At 43.0% G+C, this 20,299-nt stretch overlaps 7 protein-coding genes and 2 pseudogenes across 7 annotated transcripts, besides 27 other annotated features; 7 read left to right on the top strand and 2 right to left on the bottom strand.

The window, feature by feature from the left end:
- Positions 1 to 826: a repeat region.
- A 25-nt stretch (positions 827 to 851) lies between these two features.
- Positions 852 to 1,118: a repeat region (TAA).
- A 756-nt stretch (positions 1,119 to 1,874) lies between these two features.
- Positions 1,875 to 2,931, top strand: an mRNA.
- Positions 2,154 to 2,159: a repeat region (telomeric repeat hexamer TTAGGG).
- A 413-nt stretch (positions 2,932 to 3,344) lies between the features above and the next one.
- Positions 3,345 to 3,408: a sequence feature (Signal peptide predicted for Tb927.1.5330 by SignalP 2.0 HMM (Signal peptide probabilty 1.000, signal anchor probability 0.000) with cleavage site probability 0.580 between residues 20 and 21).
- TB927.1.5330 (variant surface glycoprotein (VSG, atypical), putative) lies at positions 3,345 to 4,958 on the top strand (the record flags this gene model as incomplete). Its single annotated transcript, XM_001219220.1, has 1 exon — positions 3,345 to 4,958. The coding sequence occupies one exon, from the start codon at positions 3,345 to 3,347 to the stop codon at positions 4,956 to 4,958; it is 1,614 nt and encodes a 537-aa protein (XP_001219221.1).
- A 242-nt stretch (positions 4,959 to 5,200) lies between these two features.
- Positions 5,201 to 5,206: a repeat region (telomeric repeat hexamer TTAGGG).
- Positions 5,207 to 5,998: 792 nt separating this feature from the next.
- On the top strand, positions 5,999 to 7,599 carry TB927.1.5320 (annotated as a pseudogene).
- Positions 5,999 to 7,599: a sequence feature.
- Positions 7,600 to 7,774: 175 nt separating this feature from the next.
- Positions 7,775 to 8,119, bottom strand: TB927.1.5310 (hypothetical protein, unlikely; the record flags this gene model as incomplete). Its single annotated transcript, XM_001219219.1, has 1 exon — positions 7,775 to 8,119. One exon carries the CDS (start codon positions 8,117 to 8,119, stop codon positions 7,775 to 7,777), a length of 345 nt encoding a protein of 114 aa, XP_001219220.1.
- Positions 7,841 to 7,846: a sequence feature (GPI-Anchor Signal predicted for Tb927.1.5310 by DGPI v2.04 with cleavage site probability 1.1019999 near 92).
- Positions 7,895 to 7,963: a sequence feature (2 probable transmembrane helices predicted for Tb927.1.5310 by TMHMM2.0 at aa 21-43 and 53-75).
- Positions 7,991 to 8,059: a sequence feature (2 probable transmembrane helices predicted for Tb927.1.5310 by TMHMM2.0 at aa 21-43 and 53-75).
- Positions 8,035 to 8,119: a sequence feature (Signal peptide predicted for Tb927.1.5310 by SignalP 2.0 HMM (Signal peptide probabilty 0.827, signal anchor probability 0.172) with cleavage site probability 0.747 between residues 29 and 30).
- A 197-nt stretch (positions 8,120 to 8,316) lies between these two features.
- Positions 8,317 to 8,323: a sequence feature (inferred VSG 3' UTR, partim; TGCTACT heptamer derived from published consensus (Berberof et al. 1995; Majumder, Boothroyd and Weber, 1981); VSG 3'-UTR 7-mer).
- A 1,045-nt stretch (positions 8,324 to 9,368) lies between these two features.
- Positions 9,369 to 9,374: a repeat region (telomeric repeat hexamer TTAGGG).
- A 57-nt stretch (positions 9,375 to 9,431) lies between these two features.
- Positions 9,432 to 9,437: a repeat region (inverted telomeric repeat hexamer CCCTAA).
- Positions 9,438 to 9,639: 202 nt separating this feature from the next.
- Positions 9,640 to 9,700: a sequence feature (Signal peptide predicted for Tb927.1.5300 by SignalP 2.0 HMM (Signal peptide probabilty 0.906, signal anchor probability 0.000) with cleavage site probability 0.471 between residues 19 and 20).
- On the top strand, positions 9,640 to 11,031 carry TB927.1.5300 (variant surface glycoprotein (VSG), putative; the record flags this gene model as incomplete). The annotated part of the gene is made up of 1 exon (XM_001219218.1): positions 9,640 to 11,031. The coding sequence occupies one exon, from the start codon at positions 9,640 to 9,642 to the stop codon at positions 11,029 to 11,031; it is 1,392 nt and encodes a 463-aa protein (XP_001219219.1).
- Positions 10,963 to 10,968: a sequence feature (GPI-Anchor Signal predicted for Tb927.1.5300 by DGPI v2.04 with cleavage site probability 0.344 near 442).
- Positions 11,032 to 11,522: 491 nt separating the features above from the next.
- On the top strand, positions 11,523 to 11,795 carry TB927.1.5290 (hypothetical protein, unlikely; the record flags this gene model as incomplete). Its single annotated transcript, XM_001219217.1, has 1 exon — positions 11,523 to 11,795. The coding sequence occupies one exon, from the start codon at positions 11,523 to 11,525 to the stop codon at positions 11,793 to 11,795; it is 273 nt and encodes a 90-aa protein (XP_001219218.1).
- Positions 11,751 to 11,757: a sequence feature (inferred VSG 3' UTR, partim; TGCTACT heptamer derived from published consensus (Berberof et al. 1995; Majumder, Boothroyd and Weber, 1981); VSG 3'-UTR 7-mer).
- Positions 11,796 to 11,803: 8 nt separating the features above from the next.
- Positions 11,804 to 11,809: a repeat region (telomeric repeat hexamer TTAGGG).
- A 337-nt stretch (positions 11,810 to 12,146) lies between these two features.
- On the top strand, positions 12,147 to 13,299 carry TB927.1.5280 (annotated as a pseudogene).
- Positions 12,147 to 13,299: a sequence feature.
- A 139-nt stretch (positions 13,300 to 13,438) lies between these two features.
- On the top strand, positions 13,439 to 13,669 carry TB927.1.5270 (hypothetical protein, unlikely; the record flags this gene model as incomplete). The annotated part of the gene is made up of 1 exon (XM_001219216.1): positions 13,439 to 13,669. The coding sequence occupies one exon, from the start codon at positions 13,439 to 13,441 to the stop codon at positions 13,667 to 13,669; it is 231 nt and encodes a 76-aa protein (XP_001219217.1).
- Positions 13,670 to 13,809: 140 nt separating this feature from the next.
- Positions 13,810 to 14,059: a repeat region (RIME-B).
- Positions 13,810 to 19,062: a repeat region (ingi. Several point mutations (pers. comm. F. Bringaud)).
- Positions 18,815 to 19,062: a repeat region (RIME-A).
- Positions 19,063 to 19,095: 33 nt separating this feature from the next.
- Positions 19,096 to 19,635, bottom strand: TB927.1.5260 (hypothetical protein; the record flags this gene model as incomplete). The annotated part of the gene is made up of 1 exon (XM_001219215.1): positions 19,096 to 19,635. The coding sequence occupies one exon, from the start codon at positions 19,633 to 19,635 to the stop codon at positions 19,096 to 19,098; it is 540 nt and encodes a 179-aa protein (XP_001219216.1).
- Positions 19,162 to 19,167: a sequence feature (GPI-Anchor Signal predicted for Tb927.1.5260 by DGPI v2.04 with cleavage site probability 2.1199 near 157).
- Positions 19,420 to 19,488: a sequence feature (2 probable transmembrane helices predicted for Tb927.1.5260 by TMHMM2.0 at aa 24-46 and 50-72).
- Positions 19,449 to 19,635: a sequence feature (Signal anchor predicted for Tb927.1.5260 by SignalP 2.0 HMM (Signal peptide probabilty 0.253, signal anchor probability 0.741) with cleavage site probability 0.148 between residues 63 and 64).
- Positions 19,498 to 19,566: a sequence feature (2 probable transmembrane helices predicted for Tb927.1.5260 by TMHMM2.0 at aa 24-46 and 50-72).
- Positions 19,636 to 19,763: 128 nt separating the features above from the next.
- TB927.1.5250 (hypothetical protein) lies at positions 19,764 to 19,940 on the top strand (the record flags this gene model as incomplete). Its single annotated transcript, XM_001219214.1, has 1 exon — positions 19,764 to 19,940. One exon carries the CDS (start codon positions 19,764 to 19,766, stop codon positions 19,938 to 19,940), a length of 177 nt encoding a protein of 58 aa, XP_001219215.1.
- An 11-nt stretch (positions 19,941 to 19,951) lies between these two features.
- Positions 19,952 to 19,957: a repeat region (telomeric repeat hexamer TTAGGG).
- Between the last annotated feature and the right edge of the window lie 342 nt (positions 19,958 to 20,299).

The raw sequence follows: 20,299 nt of genomic DNA, 5'->3' as shown, positions 1-20,299 counted from the left end.
TATTATAATTATCATCATCATATTTATTACTGCTCTTATTATAATATTCGTGTATACACACTCACAACACTCTCCTATCATTATCATTACTATTATTACTGTTCTTATTATAATATTCGTATACACACACTCACAACACTCTCCTATTATCATTATTATTATTATTACTATTACTGGTGTTATTATAATATTCGTATACACACACTCGCAACACTCTCCTATTATTATTATCATTATTACTGCTCTCATTACAATATTCGTATATGCACACACTCACAACACATTCCTATTATTATTATTACTATTACTGGTGTTATTATAATATTCGTATCTACACACTCACCACACTTTCCTATTATTATCATTATCATCATCATCATTATTACTGCTCTTATTATAATATTCGTATATACACACTCTCACAACACTCTCCTGTTATTATTATCATCATCATATTTATTACTGTTCTTATTATAATATTCGTATATACACACTCACAACACTCTCCTATTATAATTATCATCATCATCATTATTATTATTACTGCTCTCATCATAATATTCGTATATACACACTCTCACAACACTCTCCTGTTATTATTATCATCATCATATTTATTACTGTTCTTATTATAATATTCGTATACACACACTCACAACACTCTCCTATTATAATTATCATCATCATCATTATTATTATTACTGCTCTCATCATAATATTCGTATATACACACTCACAACACTCTCCTATCATTATCATTATCATTATCATTACTGCTCGTATAGTATATTCGTATATGCACACTCACGACACACTCTGCTAGTTATTGTATTACCATCATTATGATCATTTTATTATTTATAATATTAATATTATTATTATATTTATATTATTATTATTATTATTATTATTATTATTATTATTATTTATTATTATTATTATTATTATTATTATTATTATTATTATTATTATTATTATTATTATTATTATTATTATTATTATTATTATTATTATTATTATTATTATTATTATTATTATTATTATTATTATTATTATTATTATTATTATTATTATTATTATTATTATTATTATTATTATTATTATTATTATTATTATTATGAGAAATAAAGTGTGAAAATGAGAAAGGATTAAAATATGCACAGTTTCAAACTTAAACATGACGATCAATATCATTGTTGATAAAAAGGAGGTTTTTAATTGAACAATATAGTAGGAAGAGACAGAGTCTAGTGTACTGGACAAATGGAGGTACTACCTTTTTCGCTGAGAGAGCGATAATATAACAGAAAACAAAAAAGAAAATCCAGAGTGAAACGACAGAGTATCGCACAGTGAAGCGTAGCGCCAAATAAAAAAATAAACCAATGACACCACGTAGTTGATGCAGAATAAATGAGTGTTATTCTGTAAATGGAGTAGCTACAATGTTAGAAGTAACTTATAGAGCTATAGTGATATTAATATTGTGACAAAAGCGAATGGTCGAAGCACTTATCAAAGTAAAAGGGTAAGCATTTTAGCATATACAAAGGGAATAGTGTAAATACCATCTTAAATAACAACAGAAATACATAGAAAAGAAATGTAAATGAAACAAATAGTGAAATTCACGTAGTTTACAGAACTAGGTGTAACTAAAGCTGACATAGAAAACACTGTGGGTAACTAATGAAAGACAAGGTTCATACGCTGAAAATACACTCAACAGAAACAACATAACAATATAAAGTAAATACTCATATATGAAAATGCTGTTTCCTTAACTTAACAGTGAGTCTCGCGACGTTTTTTCTTTATTAAGGCTTCTAATACTTTTCTTATAACGCGCTTAAATTTTAAAGGAAGATTACGTCATGAGATTTCTTATTTTGAGAACTTTACTATTACTGTTACTGTTACATGTAGTATATTAAAGCTTTAAAAAATTCAATAACACATAAAGGCAATTATAACAAATGTAGTAGAGAATGACGCTAAGAAACATAAGTATTTGTGGTTGTTGTTCATATTCATACAACTCAAGGATAATATAGAAAAATATTGAGTGCGAAACTAAGCCATATTGAAATTATTACAATTTCAATGGGAGGTTTGTATAGTCATGCTAAGAGGCGTAGATAGGTTATGGAATTTTAGGGAAACAGAATGCAAGCGATGAGGATATTGTAATTCATTTTGATGGGTTCTGACGTTATTGTCAGTGATGGAGAAAAGTATGAAAATGCTGTGAAATACTCTACTCATGATAACATCAGAGTGTTATGCTCCTCAGTTTGATTTACTTATGAGCTCAGATTACAAAGACCATAGAGTAAGATGCTATTGGCTCTTTAATGTCGGTTACAGAAAAGAATAAGATAAAAAATTACCGCATTTACTGAAATCACCTCCTAGTGGAAACCCTTACCTTGGAGGTGGAAATATAATCGCAAGAGTTTGGGCATTTAATAAAATTTGAATATGCTTTTGGAGAGTTACTAAAGGGAAGTGAGGAGTGGTGGTCAGAGCAGAGTATTTACAAACCGTTGTTAATATGGAGTGCCACTCAGGAAGAAGCTGTTGGACAGTGATTTGTTTTGTAGAGAGGAATGATTGCATTGGATTATGAGAAGAGGCTTTTCTATTCCAAATAATGGTGAAGTTGGATAGGTGGTATCTGTTCACTTTCCGGCACAGCCTATTGCGTGGGAGGAAAAAGCGAAATTGATTGTGAAGAATCATATTTTGGATAGAGAATTGGAAAAGAAGCAGCTTAGTGCGAAGGATTTTGGTGAAATTCAAAGCTATGCGGTGGATGGGGGTTGGTGAGATTTTGAAGATCAGAAAATATGTGGTGATACGTTAAAAGAAAGGGAATTATTTGTAGCGAAGAAGTTGCGATGCCAATCAGCAGTCGCAAAATGGTTTTGACAACGTCAACTAACAAATTCCAATAAATATAAAGTGAGAAAGCATACGCACTGGCAAGTACAAGACTCAAAAAGAAGAAGCAGGCAACAGCGACACACATCGATGCCATGCTTACAACTAAAAAAATACCTTATGAAAGTCTACTAATCTGAGTAAAAACAGCAAAAGTCCAAGCAAAACCAAAGAATAATGTACATGCACGAGCACAGTCTGCAAATACCGTCAAATACCACACAACTATCACTAGTTACACACAAAATAATTCCACGCTGAAGATTAGACGCAAACGAAAAGAACATACCAAGTAATTCACGAGTAAAAAAATATACATAGGCGGAATCCAAGGGCAGGGGCCAGCAACTGCAGCCAACACAGAGTCACATACGCCGACAAAGTAAGTTACACAGCAGCCAATGCTACTGCCGGTATTTCTTTTCCTGGCACTTTTCCTCTCAGCCAAACAAGCCACTAGCGACGTCGGACCGGCCGACAACGGAGCAGTGTTCCGACAACTGTGCAAGCTTGTGGCCCTTGCGGAAAAATCACCAGCGCTAGGACCGCACGCGACGCTAAACACGGCAGCTGTCACAGAAATGGAAGAACTAAACATCAGTCTAAGCCCAGCAACATGGCAAGCAAAATTTGCAAAAGCCGAAGTCACAGACACCCTAGAGGAGATGAAAACAAAGGCTAACGTAACGGACGACAATATCGCTAAGGACTGGCACAACAAATGGCGACAATGGGTTCTAGCTTACAAAGCCACGCGGCCGGACACAGCAGCGGCTACAAGAATAAAAGAAGCAGGCTTCAACAACCTTACGCCCGGAAGAAGATGGGCAGCACAAATGAGAGTCCAAGCACACTTAGCACGGGCGCAGGCCCTATTAACAGAAGGAAAACAATACTCAGCAGCAGCAGCAAAACCAACAGCAGCTGATTACCCCAAGAAGCTTAAAGACGCGGTGTTGGGGGATGACGTCGGTAATAAAGCAAGTGTCACAATAGCAAAAACTTTCTCAGGAGGCGCCAACAGCGGACGCTCGAATGCCTGCGGTGGAAACATCGCCAACCACCCAGCAACGACAGCAGCCGCGACGCTAATGTGCGTATGCGCCGAAGCAGCCGCAAACCAACCGGGCGGAGCCTGCATATCTGGCCAAACTGTAACAACGACCTGGACAACGGCGGCACCCCCGGCCTTAGGAGTGTGGACACAGCTAGCCGGCGAATGCCCAGACGACGACGGAGCGGTGATCAGTGCCGATGCGCTCCTAACTCCGATAAGAGAACTGAACAGCATGGTAGTCAAACTTAACAACGCCGGTTTCCTCGGCAAAACAGTAACCAAAAGCAACTGCGACGGAAGCTCAGACGCGGGGGTATGCGTCAAATACAGCGATTTCACGGGGAAGGGCGACAAAAAGTTCACGGACATCCCATGGGTAGTGAAACTTGTAAACCTCGCCCAAGACCTACAGCTACGGGAAGCGGCGGCCGCGGCGATAAAAAATATAAACCACCAACTAAAAGCAGAACGAGAAGCAGCGTATGCTTGTGCGACAGCGCTAACAGAACCCCCCACAACCGTCGAGACAAAGAGCTTAAGCTCAAAGACCAAAGAAGATAAAGAAGGATGCAAACAACAAAAAAGCAATAAAACTGCATGCACAGAGGCTAACTGCAAATGGCAAGGAAAAACTGAAACAGATGGTCCCTGCAAACCTAAAGATGGAGAAGGACAAACAAATGCAGCAGCAGGAACAGGAACAGGAACTGCAGGAGATCAAAAGAAAGAGAGAGCAGCTTCAGCTTGGTGTGCAAAACACGGCACTGACGAGACAGCTTGTGAAAATGACAAAACGGGGGATAAACAAAATTGCGCATTCAGAAAGGGAAAAGAAAGTGAAGATGAGCCAGAAAAAGAAAAGCACAGCCTTTGTAGCTTTATTGTAAATAATAAATTGGCTCTGATAGCTGCTGCATTTTTTAGTTTGGAAGCATTTCAGAATTGTAAAGACTTTTAGGAATTTTGCTCAGTTTTGTGATATTTACAAAATATGCTAAATTTATATATTTTAACACTTTTGTAAAGCTTTGTAAAAAAGTGCAAATTTGGTAAATATGAAATATTTTATATGTGAATAATAGTAACGTGAGTGTGTAAAGTAGTAGTGATAGGAAAGTATTGTGAGTGTGTATGTACAAGTTTTTTAATATGGGTGTTGGAAAAAATGAATCGTACAAATATAAACAGCTAAAATAATGGTTAGGGTGATATATAACAAACAGGCATAGGACAAGAAATATTATTATTAATAGACATGCATAAAGTGTTATGGAGACGGAACATGTTCAGTTTAAAACACAAATATAACGATGGCCATCATTTTAGTCGAGGAACCGACGGAGATGACAATGAGGGGGAAACAGAATGCAGTGTACAGGAGAAACGGAGTCGCAACGGTATATACAGTGAAAAAAGCTTTGTATAAAGCAGTCGGGCTGAAAAACAGAGCAAAAGTACGGCTGTAACAACAAGAGATTATGCTTTTGCTATGCTTTTAAATCTAATGGTGTATCCCCATCTGAAGTGGTAGGAAAGAGATGCAGCACCTTCGTGAATCACTGGGTGTTACGAGACGCGTCAGAAACTCTCTACTCATAGAATGCAAAATGTAAATGCTTTTTTTTGTGAGTTTGAGAAACAATGAGAATAATGCTAACACACACCGCAAAGTCGGAGAGAAGGGACAGATGCACTGAACGATATTTCTTTTAACGCCAGGGCTGGTGCCGCATTCAAGAGGACATAGTACAACTTTTTAACAAAGGATAGTGGCGGCGAACTCGAAACCACATAATTAGAAACTTGGATAGGACCCGTTATCTGTTACAATATGGCAGAAACATCACCAATAAGGAGAAAAAGAGCACTTTTATCCGGTGGCTGTGGACCTTTCTATAAATTTTCAATGCCAATAAGTGTCTAATAGAAATACTTAAACGCATTTTTAATGTTCTTTTGGTGAAGAAAAAAAAGAGTAGCTGGCTTTGGTAAAAAGGCTTAACTGCTACGTATTCGAAACGCACATACTTCAAGATAAAACTTTTTGTCACGCTGCTGACGCTGCCTGCAGTGGTCCACGCAACAAAGAAACATGGACTGCTAAAGAAGGTGTGGGAGCCTCTATGCGGCCTAACTGACGAACTTAACACCAAAAACAACGGGATACTAAAATCTCTCGACAGCGTCCTGGCCGTTTGGAAGGAACTCGGCGATGCCGCCGTGAACGGAGATTTTACCGCTAAAAACCTAAAGCATCAAAAGACCAAGGCGATAGCAGCTTTGCGAGCATATTACAGCGTAAAAGCGGTGAGAGCAGCAGCTGTGTAAAAAGAAACCGTAGTCCAAAAGCAAATAGACACGGTGCGCACGGCCACCCACCTGAAAGGGCGCATCGACGAGTACCTTAACCTCCTAGAAGGAGCGAATGGAAACAACAATGCGTGTCTAGTTGAAAACGACTCGGATACAGCGGGTTCAGATCGTAAACACGGAAAGCTCTGCAAGTATGACTGCAACACAAAACTAACATCCCTCCAAGCGGGCGGCACAACAAGCGAATTTTTAGGTGTCACCGGCTTAAAAGGTATTGTGTTCGGCAAACCGGGAGACACGTAAGACTCAAATACAGGGCACCAACGGGAAAAAACAAGTGCAATCTACCAGCAGCTCACGGCACAACCGGGTTCATGAACGGAGGACAGTGCGCTGCAGCAACTGTAGAGATACTGGATGGCTACCTAACTCTACTGGCCGGCAACTCCTAGCCGACAATGCGCAACAGAGACGCGGTCGAAGGCGGCAATGAAGGCAAAGCGACAGCTTGGGCCGCGGAAGCCGACAGTCAGAAGTCAGCGCCAACAGCCACGGACAGCCGGTGAATTCACAAATGAAACTGACAGGCTATCACAGAGGCCCGCACTAACATAAGTCATCAAAAATGTTTTGCTGAGCAATAGAGATGCAACCAAGTGTGCCGTAGAAACTGAAGTCAAGACAGCATTTGGCGGCCACAAGAGCACAGTAGACAAAGACATAAACGACCTAGTGATTGCAGAAGACATCCCCAGCGGCGCCGCAGGTCGCACAAGCGCAGCAAAGCTCGGTACGACAAGGCAAAGCGATGAACTAGCCGAACTCGTTAGCTATTATGAGCTGCAAGCCGCAATCAAATTCGCCAGCCTTAGCAAGGAACTTTACGAAGCAAAACAAGGCAAAGATACTAAAGCACCAGAAAACATCTGAAATAAAATTAAGGACGTAGTAGAATGCAACAACAAGCCTTTCTGCAGTTACAACGAAACAGAAACCGACAGAACTAAAAAGTGCAAATTTAATGAATCAAAAGTTTCAAAAAGCAGATTCCCTGTAACACAAGCTCAAAATTCAGGAACACTTACTGTTACCTATACTTTCCACAATGATAGAGCAACTCGTAAGAAGAAAATGTTGAAAAATTAAGCCCTGTTTGTGGCTAGAGAAAAGGTAAAAGTTAAAACCCTGAACAGGATAAAGAAATGTGCCGAAATGGAAGTTTTCTCGTCAATAACAAATTGGCTCTGAGTATGACTACTTTTTTCGTGAGTTTTGTAGCACTTTAGAATTATAAGATTTTAAGAATATTATGTTTTATTTATTTTATATAATTATGAAAATTTTTAATTTTGAAACAGTTTGCTATATAAAGAGAATTTAATAAAATTTATATATTTTAAAACTTCTGTAAGATCTTTGAGAAATTTGATAATTTTTCGAATTTGAAAAAATAAACTTTTTTTATAATATGCATAATAGAGGACTATGGGTGTAAAGTAATGGGATAACAGGGTGAGAAAAATAAGAACTATTTTTAAAGTTTCTAATTATATTTGTTTTGTTTGTTTTATTGAAATTAGCTATGGTTATAATAATAATGATAGAGGAGTGTGTTGTGAGTGTGTATATATACGAATATATGATAAGAGTTGTGGTAGCAGCCCAATAGGAAGCCAAAATAGACGCACTTAAAACAATAAAAGGAATGCAATGAAAGTTAGCGAGTGAGACATTAAGGAAGAGGAAGGTTAGTAAAGGGAAGCTAAAAAGACGGAAATGATGAAGATGATATGTGCGGAGTTTCATACTGCATTATTTTGATGGTAATACGCACAAGGAGATGATAGAGGGGATAGTCGCAAAAAGGAAGTTTATTTTATAGGAAAGAGAAAGTCGCTAGGCTATCCACAGAGGTAGGGGCGGAAGAGGAAAAAGCAGATAGTGCATCAGAAGGAAGAGGAATTGTCAATGTTTCTCTGTGATTTACTTAAAATATCTATGGATGCTACTGCGGTGATGACAGTATAGTCTATGTTTTTTAAAATGCTTGTGAATCATAGTGATAAGCGGTGAAGAAGCAAAGGCAACATGAGGAAGAGGGTTTTTCGTATATGTGAGGTAATACCTAAGTTTTTTATTAGATATATAAATAATGACGAACACTTTGTGGCAAACAATATAATATTATTCAAAGTAACATTTTCAAACTGTGGCTTATAATGAGTTAGCGTGGAGAGCAGAAGAAGAAGAAAAACAAAAATTCTGGGGATTTGCCTAAAATACCCAATGTATAAGCTGTCAGGGTGGTTGTCAAAGTGGCGGGAATTAACAAGAGAAACCCATTTCTGCGCTATTGGTGCAAGTGCTAGCAGTTTAGGACGTCCTTAGATCGTCCAATTCAGGTAAGAGTTCTCGGTAATGCAAAGCTGCCACGGAGACACAAACAAAGAAAAAGGGGTGAAAGGCAAAATCATATCCAAAGCTTCAAATGGATGAAAGAGAAGCAGAGTAAGCTTGTGACAAAAAACAACTAAAAATATACAAGGTCGGTCATGTGACAGAATCTTCAGAGTAATGTCGTCATTTCAGCGACATGCAGCCAGATGCAAGTGGAGCGTACTAGAGGCCACTGAAACAAAAAAGCGTTAAATGTTTTAGGTGTCCTAACATATACGTAATTTTAAAGATCCAAATGAATGGAATAGCGGCTAGATACGACAGGCACAATAGATATCGAAATAGCTTAAAATAAGAAGTACAGTAATAAAAGACCAATTGGCGCTCACATGAAAATAAATGAACTAAACCATCTGCATTTTTACAAAATTTCCAGAACGGAAGAAAAACACAACGCAGATGCGCATTCTTGGAGGGACCAGATTGTTGCAGAGTAAATAAAGGAGAGGAGAGAAGAGTGGAAGAGAATACAATCGTAATTGAGACAACTAAGATTGAATGGCAATCGGAGGTAAATATCTAACAAGGACTTTGTCGTGAAATTAAAACTAGCAAAGTACGCAGAAGAACGAAGCCCTCCAACACCGGCGACGCTTAATTAGGGCAGCACGTGAAAAATGATACTAAATAAACGTGCATGCTGCTCGGCAAAAGCGAAGCACCCTAAGTACAAATAAGAAATGGTGAGATCGGTGGCACCTAAAGCTGAGTCACTACTACGCACCAACGTGGAAGAGTGAAATAAGCTTTGTAATTTTTTTGAAAACAAAGGCAAACGACGAAGTTTACCTGTAAGCAGCAAGATTGTTCACACCGTCCGCCATTTTTTTTTTTGCAGCCCAAGCTTGGAAACAGCACTAGACAAAACCATGACATTGCCGCAACAGGTATTAATAGGGATAATGGTCCTAAGTACATCACGGCGCGCGCAAACGGAAAAGCCGGCGGACGACGCGGCATGCGCAAACCTGTGCGCGTGCATCGCTCGCACTCACAAACGCTTAAATCTGTATGAAATTACGTACGCATCGGCAGCCAGCCAACAGCGAAGCAACCACGAAAACTACAACAAACTTATTGTGGCGGCAACAGTAGGTGACGCCAACCTAAAACGCAAGCTTGTGCCTGTAATAGCGGCCGGCGGGGAAATCCTTGAAGAATGTGCAGACCTTCCCGACAAGCTACAGAAACAAACGAAAGACCTAACGGAAGGCGTAAATCAGCTGACCCGCTCGTGGAAGATTATGGATGCGATGACGGCGACGTCAAGACGGTTCAAAGTAACAGCAACGGGCGGCACACCGTTCGCACAGCTCCCGACGCCGTCGGCACTCGCGGCACGAGACGACAAGCCGTGTCCAAGCTTGACTGACAGTGAAGACCTACTGCAAATAGATAAAGCAACCGAAGCGAAACAGCCGGCGCTGCCGGAGCAAGCATACGCCTTAAAAGTCGTCTACAAATGCACGCACAACGGCGCAGCCAGCTGCCACAGCACGCAGATAGCAGAAAATGGCTTCGTCGAACTAGAGCTCACAGGCGGGCCAGCACAAAATCAAGGGACAGCAGCCAGCAGACTTGGGACGAGCCTAGAGAACGGCATCAATCTCGAGGTCACGCCACTAAAAATAACAGGCGACCTACTAAAGAAAGTAAACGCCAACTTCACAGCCGCAAAACAGCTGCTACAAAACCAGTCATGCTCAAAAGATCTAAGGGAGTACTCAGCATTGTCCGGAACACAAGTATTCGGCAAACTAGCAACAAAGGCGCTATTGCGGCTGTACGACAAAGAATCGATAGATACAGGAGATCAGCAGGCCCAAGCCGCCACAAAGGATGCATATGGTCAAACAGGCGAAAAGCTCGCCACTAACGTGTGGCAACTAGTCGACGATATTAAAGTCCCCGTAACCGGCGATGGCAAGGAACAAAATACAGCACTAAACAGCGTCACAACTATGAGACAACTTGGCGACTCCGTAGCAAGACTACTGCTAAAAGAATTAAAAAGTGAGGAGGAAAAAGAAACTAAAAACAAAAATGCTGAAGAAGAACAAAATAAGGAATGCAGTGACAAAAATGGAACCGACTGCACAAGGATTTGCGTTATGGTAGAGGGAGTTTGCACACCAAAAAAGAAGGGAGAGGATGAAAACAAAGAGAAAACCGGAACCACAAACACCACAGGAAGCAATTCTTTTGTCATTAAAAAGGCTCCTCTTTGGCTTGCGTTTTTTATTCTAGCGTGTGACTTTTAAGAATTATTGGTAAAAGCGTTATGCTCAATCTTATGAAATTTATGAGATTCTGCTATTTTATAAGAATATTTTAATACTTTTTTTAAAACTTTGAGAAAATATAAAAATTTAAGAAAAATTTTAAAATGATACATTTAGTAATGTGTATATAAAAGTGGCATGTGGGTTTCAAAAAATATAGTAATAGGGTATTAAAAATGGGTCTTATTATAATTAATATTATTTTGTTTATTTCGTGCATATTAGTTATGGTTATAATAATAATGATAGGATGGTGTTGTGAGTGTGTATATACTAATACTGTGATATGCATGGTAAAGAAAAACTACTGGAAACAAAAATATAAGCACTTAAAACAATGGAAAGGATGAAGTCGGTATTAATCAGTGGGGGAAATTAGTGATTACGCCCAATAAACATTATTAAAGGAAATGGATAGAAAGTAAGAGAGAAAAAATTGAATATGAGAAGTTTTAAACAGAAACACGAGTATGGGAATCATTATACAGGAGGAGGTAACGAAGGGAAAAACAATGGAGAAACAGAATGCACTGTTGGACCAAAATAGAGTCTCGACGTTATCTGTAAAAGCAGTGGAAGAAGAAGTAAAGAGAAGGAAAGAAAATACCAAATGTAACAACACAAAGAGTGGTGGAGTAAGACAGATCAAAAAGTACACAAGAGAAATAGTGCGCAGAATTTACACAGATATAGATAGATGCTACTGTGAAAATGGTGGAGACAATAGTAGCAGTAGTTTATGAATCTATATTTAGGGGACCCTCATCAAGAAACAAGATGTTTGGGGTAGTTCTTAGATTAAACAGTTAAATACATAGTATGTGTCAACGTATGAGTGCACCTCACCGTTACAGTTTGCAAAAGAATACATAGAGGGGTGTTTAAATGCAACGAACAGTGTAATGCAAGTAATGTTTGGAACTAGGTTTTGTAAAAGAAGTTTACTTGTAAAATAAATCCCGTAGATATGTACTCGAAAATATTGTGAAAACACCGAACTTACAGTCATCAGCACATATATCATAAAAATAACAAGGCATTACTTACGTTTGTTAACATTATTCTTTAAACAAGCACTTTTCTGGCGCAACTGAGTTCCTTTGTTACGATGTTCTATTTTTTCTACAGTATTTTCTCAAATTTTGAAGGTATATTATGGCATGAAATTTGGTATCTCGAGAGCTTTATCATTACCATTGCTATTACATTTAGTGTGTGTAAGCGCCGTATCTCTTGATAACGATGACACAAAAAACACAACACAGAATTATCCTAAGAACCCAAGAGTATTTGTGGTTGGAGTTCAAACTCATGCAACGCAAGGATGGTGTAGGCTCATATTGAGTGCGAAACTAAGCAATGTCGAAATTATTACAATTGAAATGGGAGCTTTGTACAGTCATGTTAAGAGGCCTAGATGGGTCATGGAGTTTTTGGAGAAACAGAATACAAGTGATGAGGATATTGTAATAACTGTAGACGGATCTGATGTTATTTCTTATGATGAAAATAAGTATGAGAATGCGGTAGAATATTTAAAATACTACTGCAAATGAAGAGAATTTTAGAGAAGATGATAATTTAAAAGAGAAACAATTTTACCCTATTCTATTCATGTCGGCAGCTGAGTGTTATGCGCCTCAGTTGGATTTGATTTTGAAATCAAAACAGAGAGGCCATATAGAGAGGTGCGCGTGGTTTTTCAAAGTCTCTTACTTGGTGGAAGAGCGGCTGAACCTAACGCATTTAATTAAGTGGCCTGCAAATCAAAAAGCATACTTGAATGGTGGTGATATAATAGCAAGAGTTTGGGCATTCAGAATGTTTGGAAAGGCGTTTAATGAAATGCATAAAATGAGCGATGAGTAGTGGTCAGAGCGGAGCATATATATGCCGTTACTTCTTTGGAGTGTGTACAAAGAGCAAAATATCGGCACGAGACTTCTTTTACCAAGAATAATTGGATTGGATTACGAAGAGCGTTTCTTTTCCATACACGTCAGCGGCGCCATTGGAGAAGCAGAATTACTTCATCTAGCAGGAAACGCGTTCTCTTGGCAGAAAAGGGCAAAAGAAATTATGACAAACTTAACTTGGCATAACAAGTTTGAGAGAAAGGAATTTAGAAACCAGAATCTAGGATAACTGAAAACTTGTGCGCTACATGGAGAGAAGTTAGATATTGGTTATGAAAGTGTTAGTGGTTGACCTTTTGAAGCGAGAAATGTTTTTAATACTCAGAAACTGTAAAATTTAAATGCTGAGTTAGCTCAGGACTTGCAGGTGCACCGGCTCCCAAGGATATTGTTGCGTTAAAATACAATACCTATTTTCGTTGAGACAGAGTTAAAAACGGAAGCGCAGCGACCAACATCAGAGGATTAGGATGACTCCACTACAGCAAACTCCAAAACCAATAGCATCAGAAAAGTTGTCGGTTTTGAAGATTTTCGCCTTTGGGTTTAAAATACGACCTCAGCCACAACCAGCGACAAAAGAGCAGACAGAAACACCCTGGCCGACGGACAAGCTCAGCGGTACAGCTGCCAGCAATGGCAACCAGTACACCAGACGTTCAACGTCGAAAATAACAGCTCAGCGAGGTCCAGTCATCTAAAAAGCAGACATACGCCAAGAAGCTGGGGAACACTTAAAGAAAAAACAAGTGAATACATACAAAAAATTGTCAACAACCTTAAACCGCTTTCAAAGAACTGGAGACCTAACCCTCACAGACAAGCAACCAACCTCGAAAGATTTTTTTTTGGAATTTTCTTCGTGCCTTCGTGGGAGTTTCCCCCCACTGGCGCGGCCATCAGCTATCACCGTAGAGCCCTGAGATGCTATCGGTCTGGCGACTGTGGCAGAGTCTCCCTTTTTTTATTAAGCCTAACACCTCTATAATTTTTGTTGTAGCTCCGCAGTTGAACGGAATACAGCAGATGGGGCGAGAAGCCCCCAACCCCGGACTCTCCCAAAGATGTCAATTAGCAATCCTTTTGTTTTGACTTTTGTTATTAGTTTATTATTCTCTCTCCCTCTTTCTGTTTCTGTTGCTTGTTGATTGCATACCCCCTCTGTCTCTAAGGGTGTCTGGACTATTCCTGCGTCCGGTGCTTTTCCTGCTAGCTCCACACTCGGCAATAAGGGGGGAAGTTGCAGAAGGGAGAGTGGGTTGTATGACTGTTACCTTAGGTGAGGACTTCACCTGCGGCCGGCTCCGTTCAACCGCAATGAGAAACTGCGCCAGCCTTTTAGAGAAACATACATCCTGCACACACACGCCTTCTACCGCAAACCTGACACGTAACTCCTTCAAACCGGGACAGCTCATCAAGTGCAGCGACGTTTCTTCGCAGTCGCCGCGTTGGCTGGTAACAGCGCGCTCTACCTTCATACCGTGCATCTTCTTTTGATGTAGGGTGAGGCCAGTTTTGCTAGCACACGCCTCCCGCATGTCGGGCAAACCAACATGGATGCGTTTGTATGCGGGGAATCAGTGGCACACAATTTTGTGCTCTTGCTGTATTTAAGTTCGACTTCCTCACCTTTATAGAAAGCCTTGCAGTGTCGGATGAGGGAGTCCCTGCAACTGAGCACTTTTTGGCACACACCACACTGCACCTCGCCTTTCCCCGGGACGTCAACGTTTCCCTCACGGGCACGCTTACGAGGGAATTGCACCACCGCCACAAAGTTACCGTCCTCCGTCACTATGCTTTTATGTTTGAATTTCTTGTGTAGTGACAGGGAAGAACGTGTACCGAAGCTCGCCTCGCACAGGTCACATTGAAACGGCAGCTTCCGTGTATCCTGAGAGGCTGGCGCTGCTGGGGCTCTACCATCTCCTTGCAATGAGTCTTCGTTCTCTCGCCCCCTTTTCACGCGGCAACTACCGCTGCCTATGCCATGTATTGTTCTAAGGTGGTGTAATAGTCGGCCTGGCACTGCGAATTTGGAGGCACAGAAGGGTACAATGAAGCACCTGCGGTCTCATTGGGACTCGTGTGCTCGATGGTAGAGGAACGATCGCCACCACTGGAGGGGGCTCCGGGGGGATGTCCACTGCGGGTGTTGCATCGCCGTATTTGATCCTCCGGAGGGCATCAGCTCGCACAAAGCCATGTTTGTTTACCATATGCATTACAGCACTCGAGCGGCATTGGTATGTGGCATCACATTCCGTACATTTAGTTGGTTCGGAGGTTCTCTGAAGAGTGTGTGTCGCAACAGTTGGGGCCGTTTGTATTGTTGGCCCTATCTCTGCATGTTGCGGGTTGCACCATCGGCACTGTGGAGGCACACTCGGGTTGATCTTTCGCAACATCCATCCATAGTGTCTTGAAGACCCAACTCGAAAGCGTGCCAGTGCCGTTTCTTCTTCCCTCGTCAGTTCTTCTTTATGTTTTGTTGGAAAGTGGTTTCCCGTGATACCAAACCTATGAGTGTTCTCATGGACTTCTTCCGACCTAATCACTCGCTTCGCATAAGCAATGATGTCGGGGATCAATGTGTCTCGCAACTGTGGTAAATCAGTGGCCTTTTTCGCCATGTCATCGCAAACGTCATTCCGTTTCACGCCACAATGGCCAAACACAAATGGCAGTCGGATACGCAACTTCCTTCTCTGAACTTGAAGCAGAAGCCTCCATAGTCGTCTCAGAATTGGGTCCGTTACGGCTAGGGGGCCTGTCTGCAGTGCTGTTAACATTGACAGCGAGTCAGAGAAGATGGACAACCTGCTCGGTGTGCTTCTGTATGCCGGAAGCCATTTCAGCAGCCGTTGCAGTCCTATCTCTAATGCTACGCATTCCGCTCTGTAACTGCATGAGAGTTCCCCTGCTCCAGTTTTGGGTGCGCAAATCAGCGTGTTGTTTCTATAGAGAAGGGCAGCTTCTCCGGACTTCTCACCGAGGGACACGGATCCATCAGTCCACAATTCGTAGTGCTCTCGCCGCGGTGGCTCCTTCCCCCTCCGTGCAAAATGCCGTTCAATCCACTTTTCGGAAGCCTCCCTTTTGACATCGTCAGGGTCACCAGCGCACACAGGCTTTATCTGCGTGTGAAATAGCGGTCGGCAGCTGTGGCGGAGCGTCGATGTCTCTAGTGGGTTCTCGCGTGGCTCAATGCGGAGGTGGGGATAGGACCGCATGATGCGGGAATGTAGGGCTCTGACTGGGTGTTTGCTGTGGTATACTTCTTCAGCACTGCGCCGCAAACATCCGCCTCGTGACTCACACATCAGCACGAATTTCATGCTGCGCACAAGAGTGGCCGTCTTGAGTGGCAGGATGTTTGCTTCCAGCAGAGAGTCCTCTTTGCGCGTCCCATGTGGTATGCCAGCTATGATGCAACTGGCTTTGTGTTGTGCTGATGCAAGGAGGTCGCGACTTCGTTCCGAAGCGTCCCAGTACCATACCTCAATGCCATACATGGTGTGTGCCTGTACGAGTGCTAGATAAAAAGCTCTCAGTACTTATCGTCTTGGCCCCCATGTAGAAGCTGAGATGGCTGCTATCTACAGTAGTCTGAAGTCCATCTTGCATCTCGTTTCGGCCGCATGTGTTCCCATCCCTTGCAGACACTGGAATGTTACTCCTAGAAGCTTCGGTGTCCTGTCAGCTCCTATTCTTTCGCCGTCCAGTTGCAATGTAAGGAAGTGGCGCTCTGTACACCCGAAGAGTGTGCACTTCGTTTTCGCTACGTTGACAGACATGAAGTACTCTTTTGACCACTGTAACACCACGTTTAGACCGCATTGTAGTGTGTGGTTGATGACATCCCTCTCTGTGTGTCTCGCAAGTAGCGTCAGGTCGTCTGCAAAGAATCCGTGCTGCAGTAACGGCACTTCTGCAAGGCGTTGGCTCAACGAGTTCATGACAATAATGAACATGATTGGGCCAAGGACAGTTCCTTGTGGCACTCCTCGCTCAAATGTTCTGCTTCTGGAAAGCTTCTCCTTGAATCTCACTCTGCCAGTTCGGTTACTCAGAAATGATACGCACCACTTCACAATGTGGGGTGATACCTTCATTATGTGCATTTCCCTCGCAATTTTGTCGTGGTCTACTGTATCGAATGCCTTCTCGTAGTCAACGAATACAGCACCCGTACGATATTGGTGCGTGGGACGGCAGAGGGCAGCGCGGACGTGCAGCAGTTGTTCGAGCGTTGAGCATCCGGGGCGAAAGCCTGATTGCTGCGGCGTCAGCTGGGACTCAACAGTGTCTCTAAGCCTCGCGGCAATTATGCGTTCCATGACTTTGCAGAGACAGCTCGTGAGCGTCACAGGCCTGTAAGATTCGAGGTCCTCCGCCTTTTTTCCGGCCTTCAGGATGGGGATGATAACACCAGTCTTCCATGCAGGCGGCACGACTCCCGCTCGTAGGCTCTCATTGAATAGCCTCAGAACAACATTCAGCGCTGTTCTACCGAGATGTTGCAGTGCCTCGTTGTGTAAGCAATCAGGTCCGGCTGCGGATCCACTCGGAAGCAGTTTGATCGATCTCCGTAGTTCAGCCATCGTGATGGGACTGAACTCACTCGCTATCGTCTTTATTGGTGCCGGTGGGTGTGAGTCGGGGTGCCTTCTTGCGCGGGACAAGTACAGTTTACTGAACCTCTCAGCTTGACGGTAGTCTGTGATGGCCACGTTATCAACCAGTACCGTCAGTGTGGTTAGTGGTCGTGGCGCATATACCTTCTTGACAATGTGCCAACTGCAGCGGTCTGACACCGCAAGTCTGGAGCATAGCGTGCTCCATCTCTTCTTTGTGGTACGGTCCAGGATCTGCTTACGCGTGGCTACCAACTTTTCCCTTCGGTAGGAGGGTCCGCATCCAGCGATCTCTTCATCGAGTTTCGCGAGCGCAGGTGTCCAATGTGGTGGCGTTGCTCTGCAGCCACGGGGGACGGAGACCTTCGTCGCAGTGCGGATGGCGGAGCTCAATTTCTGTTCCAGGGTGTTGACGTTCTTCTCTCTGCCAATTTTCCTGCAGAGCTCGTCAACCTTGAGACGGAAATTCCTCCAGTTAGCTTTTAGCCATGCGTACATGGGCTTTCGAAGCTGCGGGCAACTCAGTGCATCTGTGTCGTCTCCAACGATAACGTCGAAAAATATGTGATGGTGATCGCTATCGGGAGAATACAGCGATGTCCACGTGTACACTGTGCAATTCCTTGACAGTGTCACATCAGGGGTGGACTCCCCGTGGTGGCGCGCGTACCTGGTGCACTCACCAGTGTTGCAGACCAGAAACTGGTTGTCAATGCACCACTGTGTGAGGGTTTCACCCTTGGTATTTGGTGGGCTCGCGCGATCCCATGCCAACGCGTGTGCGTTAGCGTCTGCACCGATGAGCTGGGCACCGTCAGTCGTAAGAAGCGTATCTAGGTCAGTTGCCGTGAAGGTGTGTTTTGGTGGGATGTATGCCGACGTGACGGTCAGTGCCGTTTCACGTGCAAGGTGAATTGTTGCATGCACTTGTTCAATGCGACCAACAACAGCCATACCTGTCTCGATTGGTAGGTCCTCCCTCACTAGTATTGATACACCACCTCCTTTGCAGTTACGAGCTTTTCCGTGATGTTGGCAGCCAGCAACGCTAAAGCAAGCCGCCTCTCCAGGCGTCATCCTTGTCTCGCTCAACAGACAAAAGGCGATCCGCTCATCAACAAGGGTTTTGTGGAGTGCTAATCTCTTTCCTTGAGATAGCCCGGCGCAGTTCCACTGCATCCCGCGCAACGACGGGCTGGGATTCTCTTCCACATCACCGGACAGCAGCATCTTAGTGCGGATGATACTGCTGATGGCACGCTGGCACGTGCCCAGGGACCAACAAATGAAAAACGGTGTCCCAGCAAGACGCTGCTGATCCCTGTGCTGTATGATGCCGTAGCCGAAGCAAAGCATTGTTCCCCATGAAAGGAACGCTGCTGGCTCTTGGCTTCCCCCGATGATACGGGGTACTGGACCCTGGCACCACCTTGATGTGGCCAGCATCGCCAGCGGAAACAGAATGACAACACCGACACAGCCAACAGCTACATCTTAATTGCGGGAGGTGCAGCCGCCGTAGCTGGACATATAGGCGGCTGCAGGAGCTCGCCTGAGCTCACCAATACACAGGGAAAATTTGCAACGGCAAACACACAAACGGGGGCCGACTGCACCTTTAAAACGGTCCACGGCATCAAATTTTTACAAGGGCAACCACCACACGGTGCCATCAGATTCGGTGCTGGTTCGTGTAGAACATCGACTAGCGAGTTAGCCGGCGACAGAAACTGCGGCAGCAAAATAGGAGAACTCGAAGGCGTGAAGCAACACAAGTCCACCCTCACCGACCTAGATACGGTATTTGCGGAGACGGCGGCACTGGCATTTACAACAACTGCCGACACCAAGAGTATCATCAATACGGAGGCGCCAGCAGCGGGGCTAGCAGATGCAATCAAGGAACCTGTCGGCAACAAGGACGTTACAGAAACGACAAAACTTACCAGGATAATCAAAGGTTTGTTCGGAGACGTTGCGGGCGCTGACTCACCGGCGTTACTGAAAAAGCTTGAGGAGCTGCACATAAAACCAGGCTCTGACGGCCCGGAACAAAAGCTCCTATAGGCAGACACCTGCGCAGTAGCGGCAGCATTAGCACAAGAGTCAGGTTTGCAAAAGAAACAAGCGCAGCAAAAACACAAAAACAGCAAACATGCGACAACAAAAAGACAAAAAAACGGTCAGCGGCGCCTTAGTTTACCTCGGCACAAAACCAACGGCTGACAATTGTGGCTCGGCAACCAACGAAGGGCGCGCTGACTTCAGAGAGCTGACGGAAAACAAGGCAGCAGCCGCTTTGAAAACAGAAAACTGGATAGACAAACTTTGAAGCAACAGAAACCCTAAGAATAGCTGAGGCAGCTACGAAAAAGGGAAAAGAAACAGTGGTGCGCCTACAAAATTTAGTAAAGAAAGGGCGACAACTGGCGAATCACACCTATGTCGCATTCCCCGGATCCAACGTCGCAACGCGGCAACTGATTAATCGCTATTCTCGCCAATGCTTCACTCTCATTCCCTACATATTTTTCAACTCCTACGATAAAAGAAAAGCTCTGAAAGGTAAGCTACCAGAAATATGTCTTACTAGGCACACAGAAGAATAACATGTATTCCATTAATCGAGATGTAATTACACTTACACTACAAAAGGTTTAGAAAAGATTTTTTTCATGAAAACATGGCATG

This window comes from Trypanosoma brucei, chromosome 1 (genome assembly GCF_000002445.2).
Source record: "Trypanosoma brucei brucei TREU927 chromosome 1, complete sequence".
Classification (NCBI taxonomy): domain Eukaryota; phylum Euglenozoa; class Kinetoplastea; order Trypanosomatida; family Trypanosomatidae; genus Trypanosoma; species Trypanosoma brucei.
This window is presented reverse-complemented; position numbering and strand designations above follow the sequence as displayed.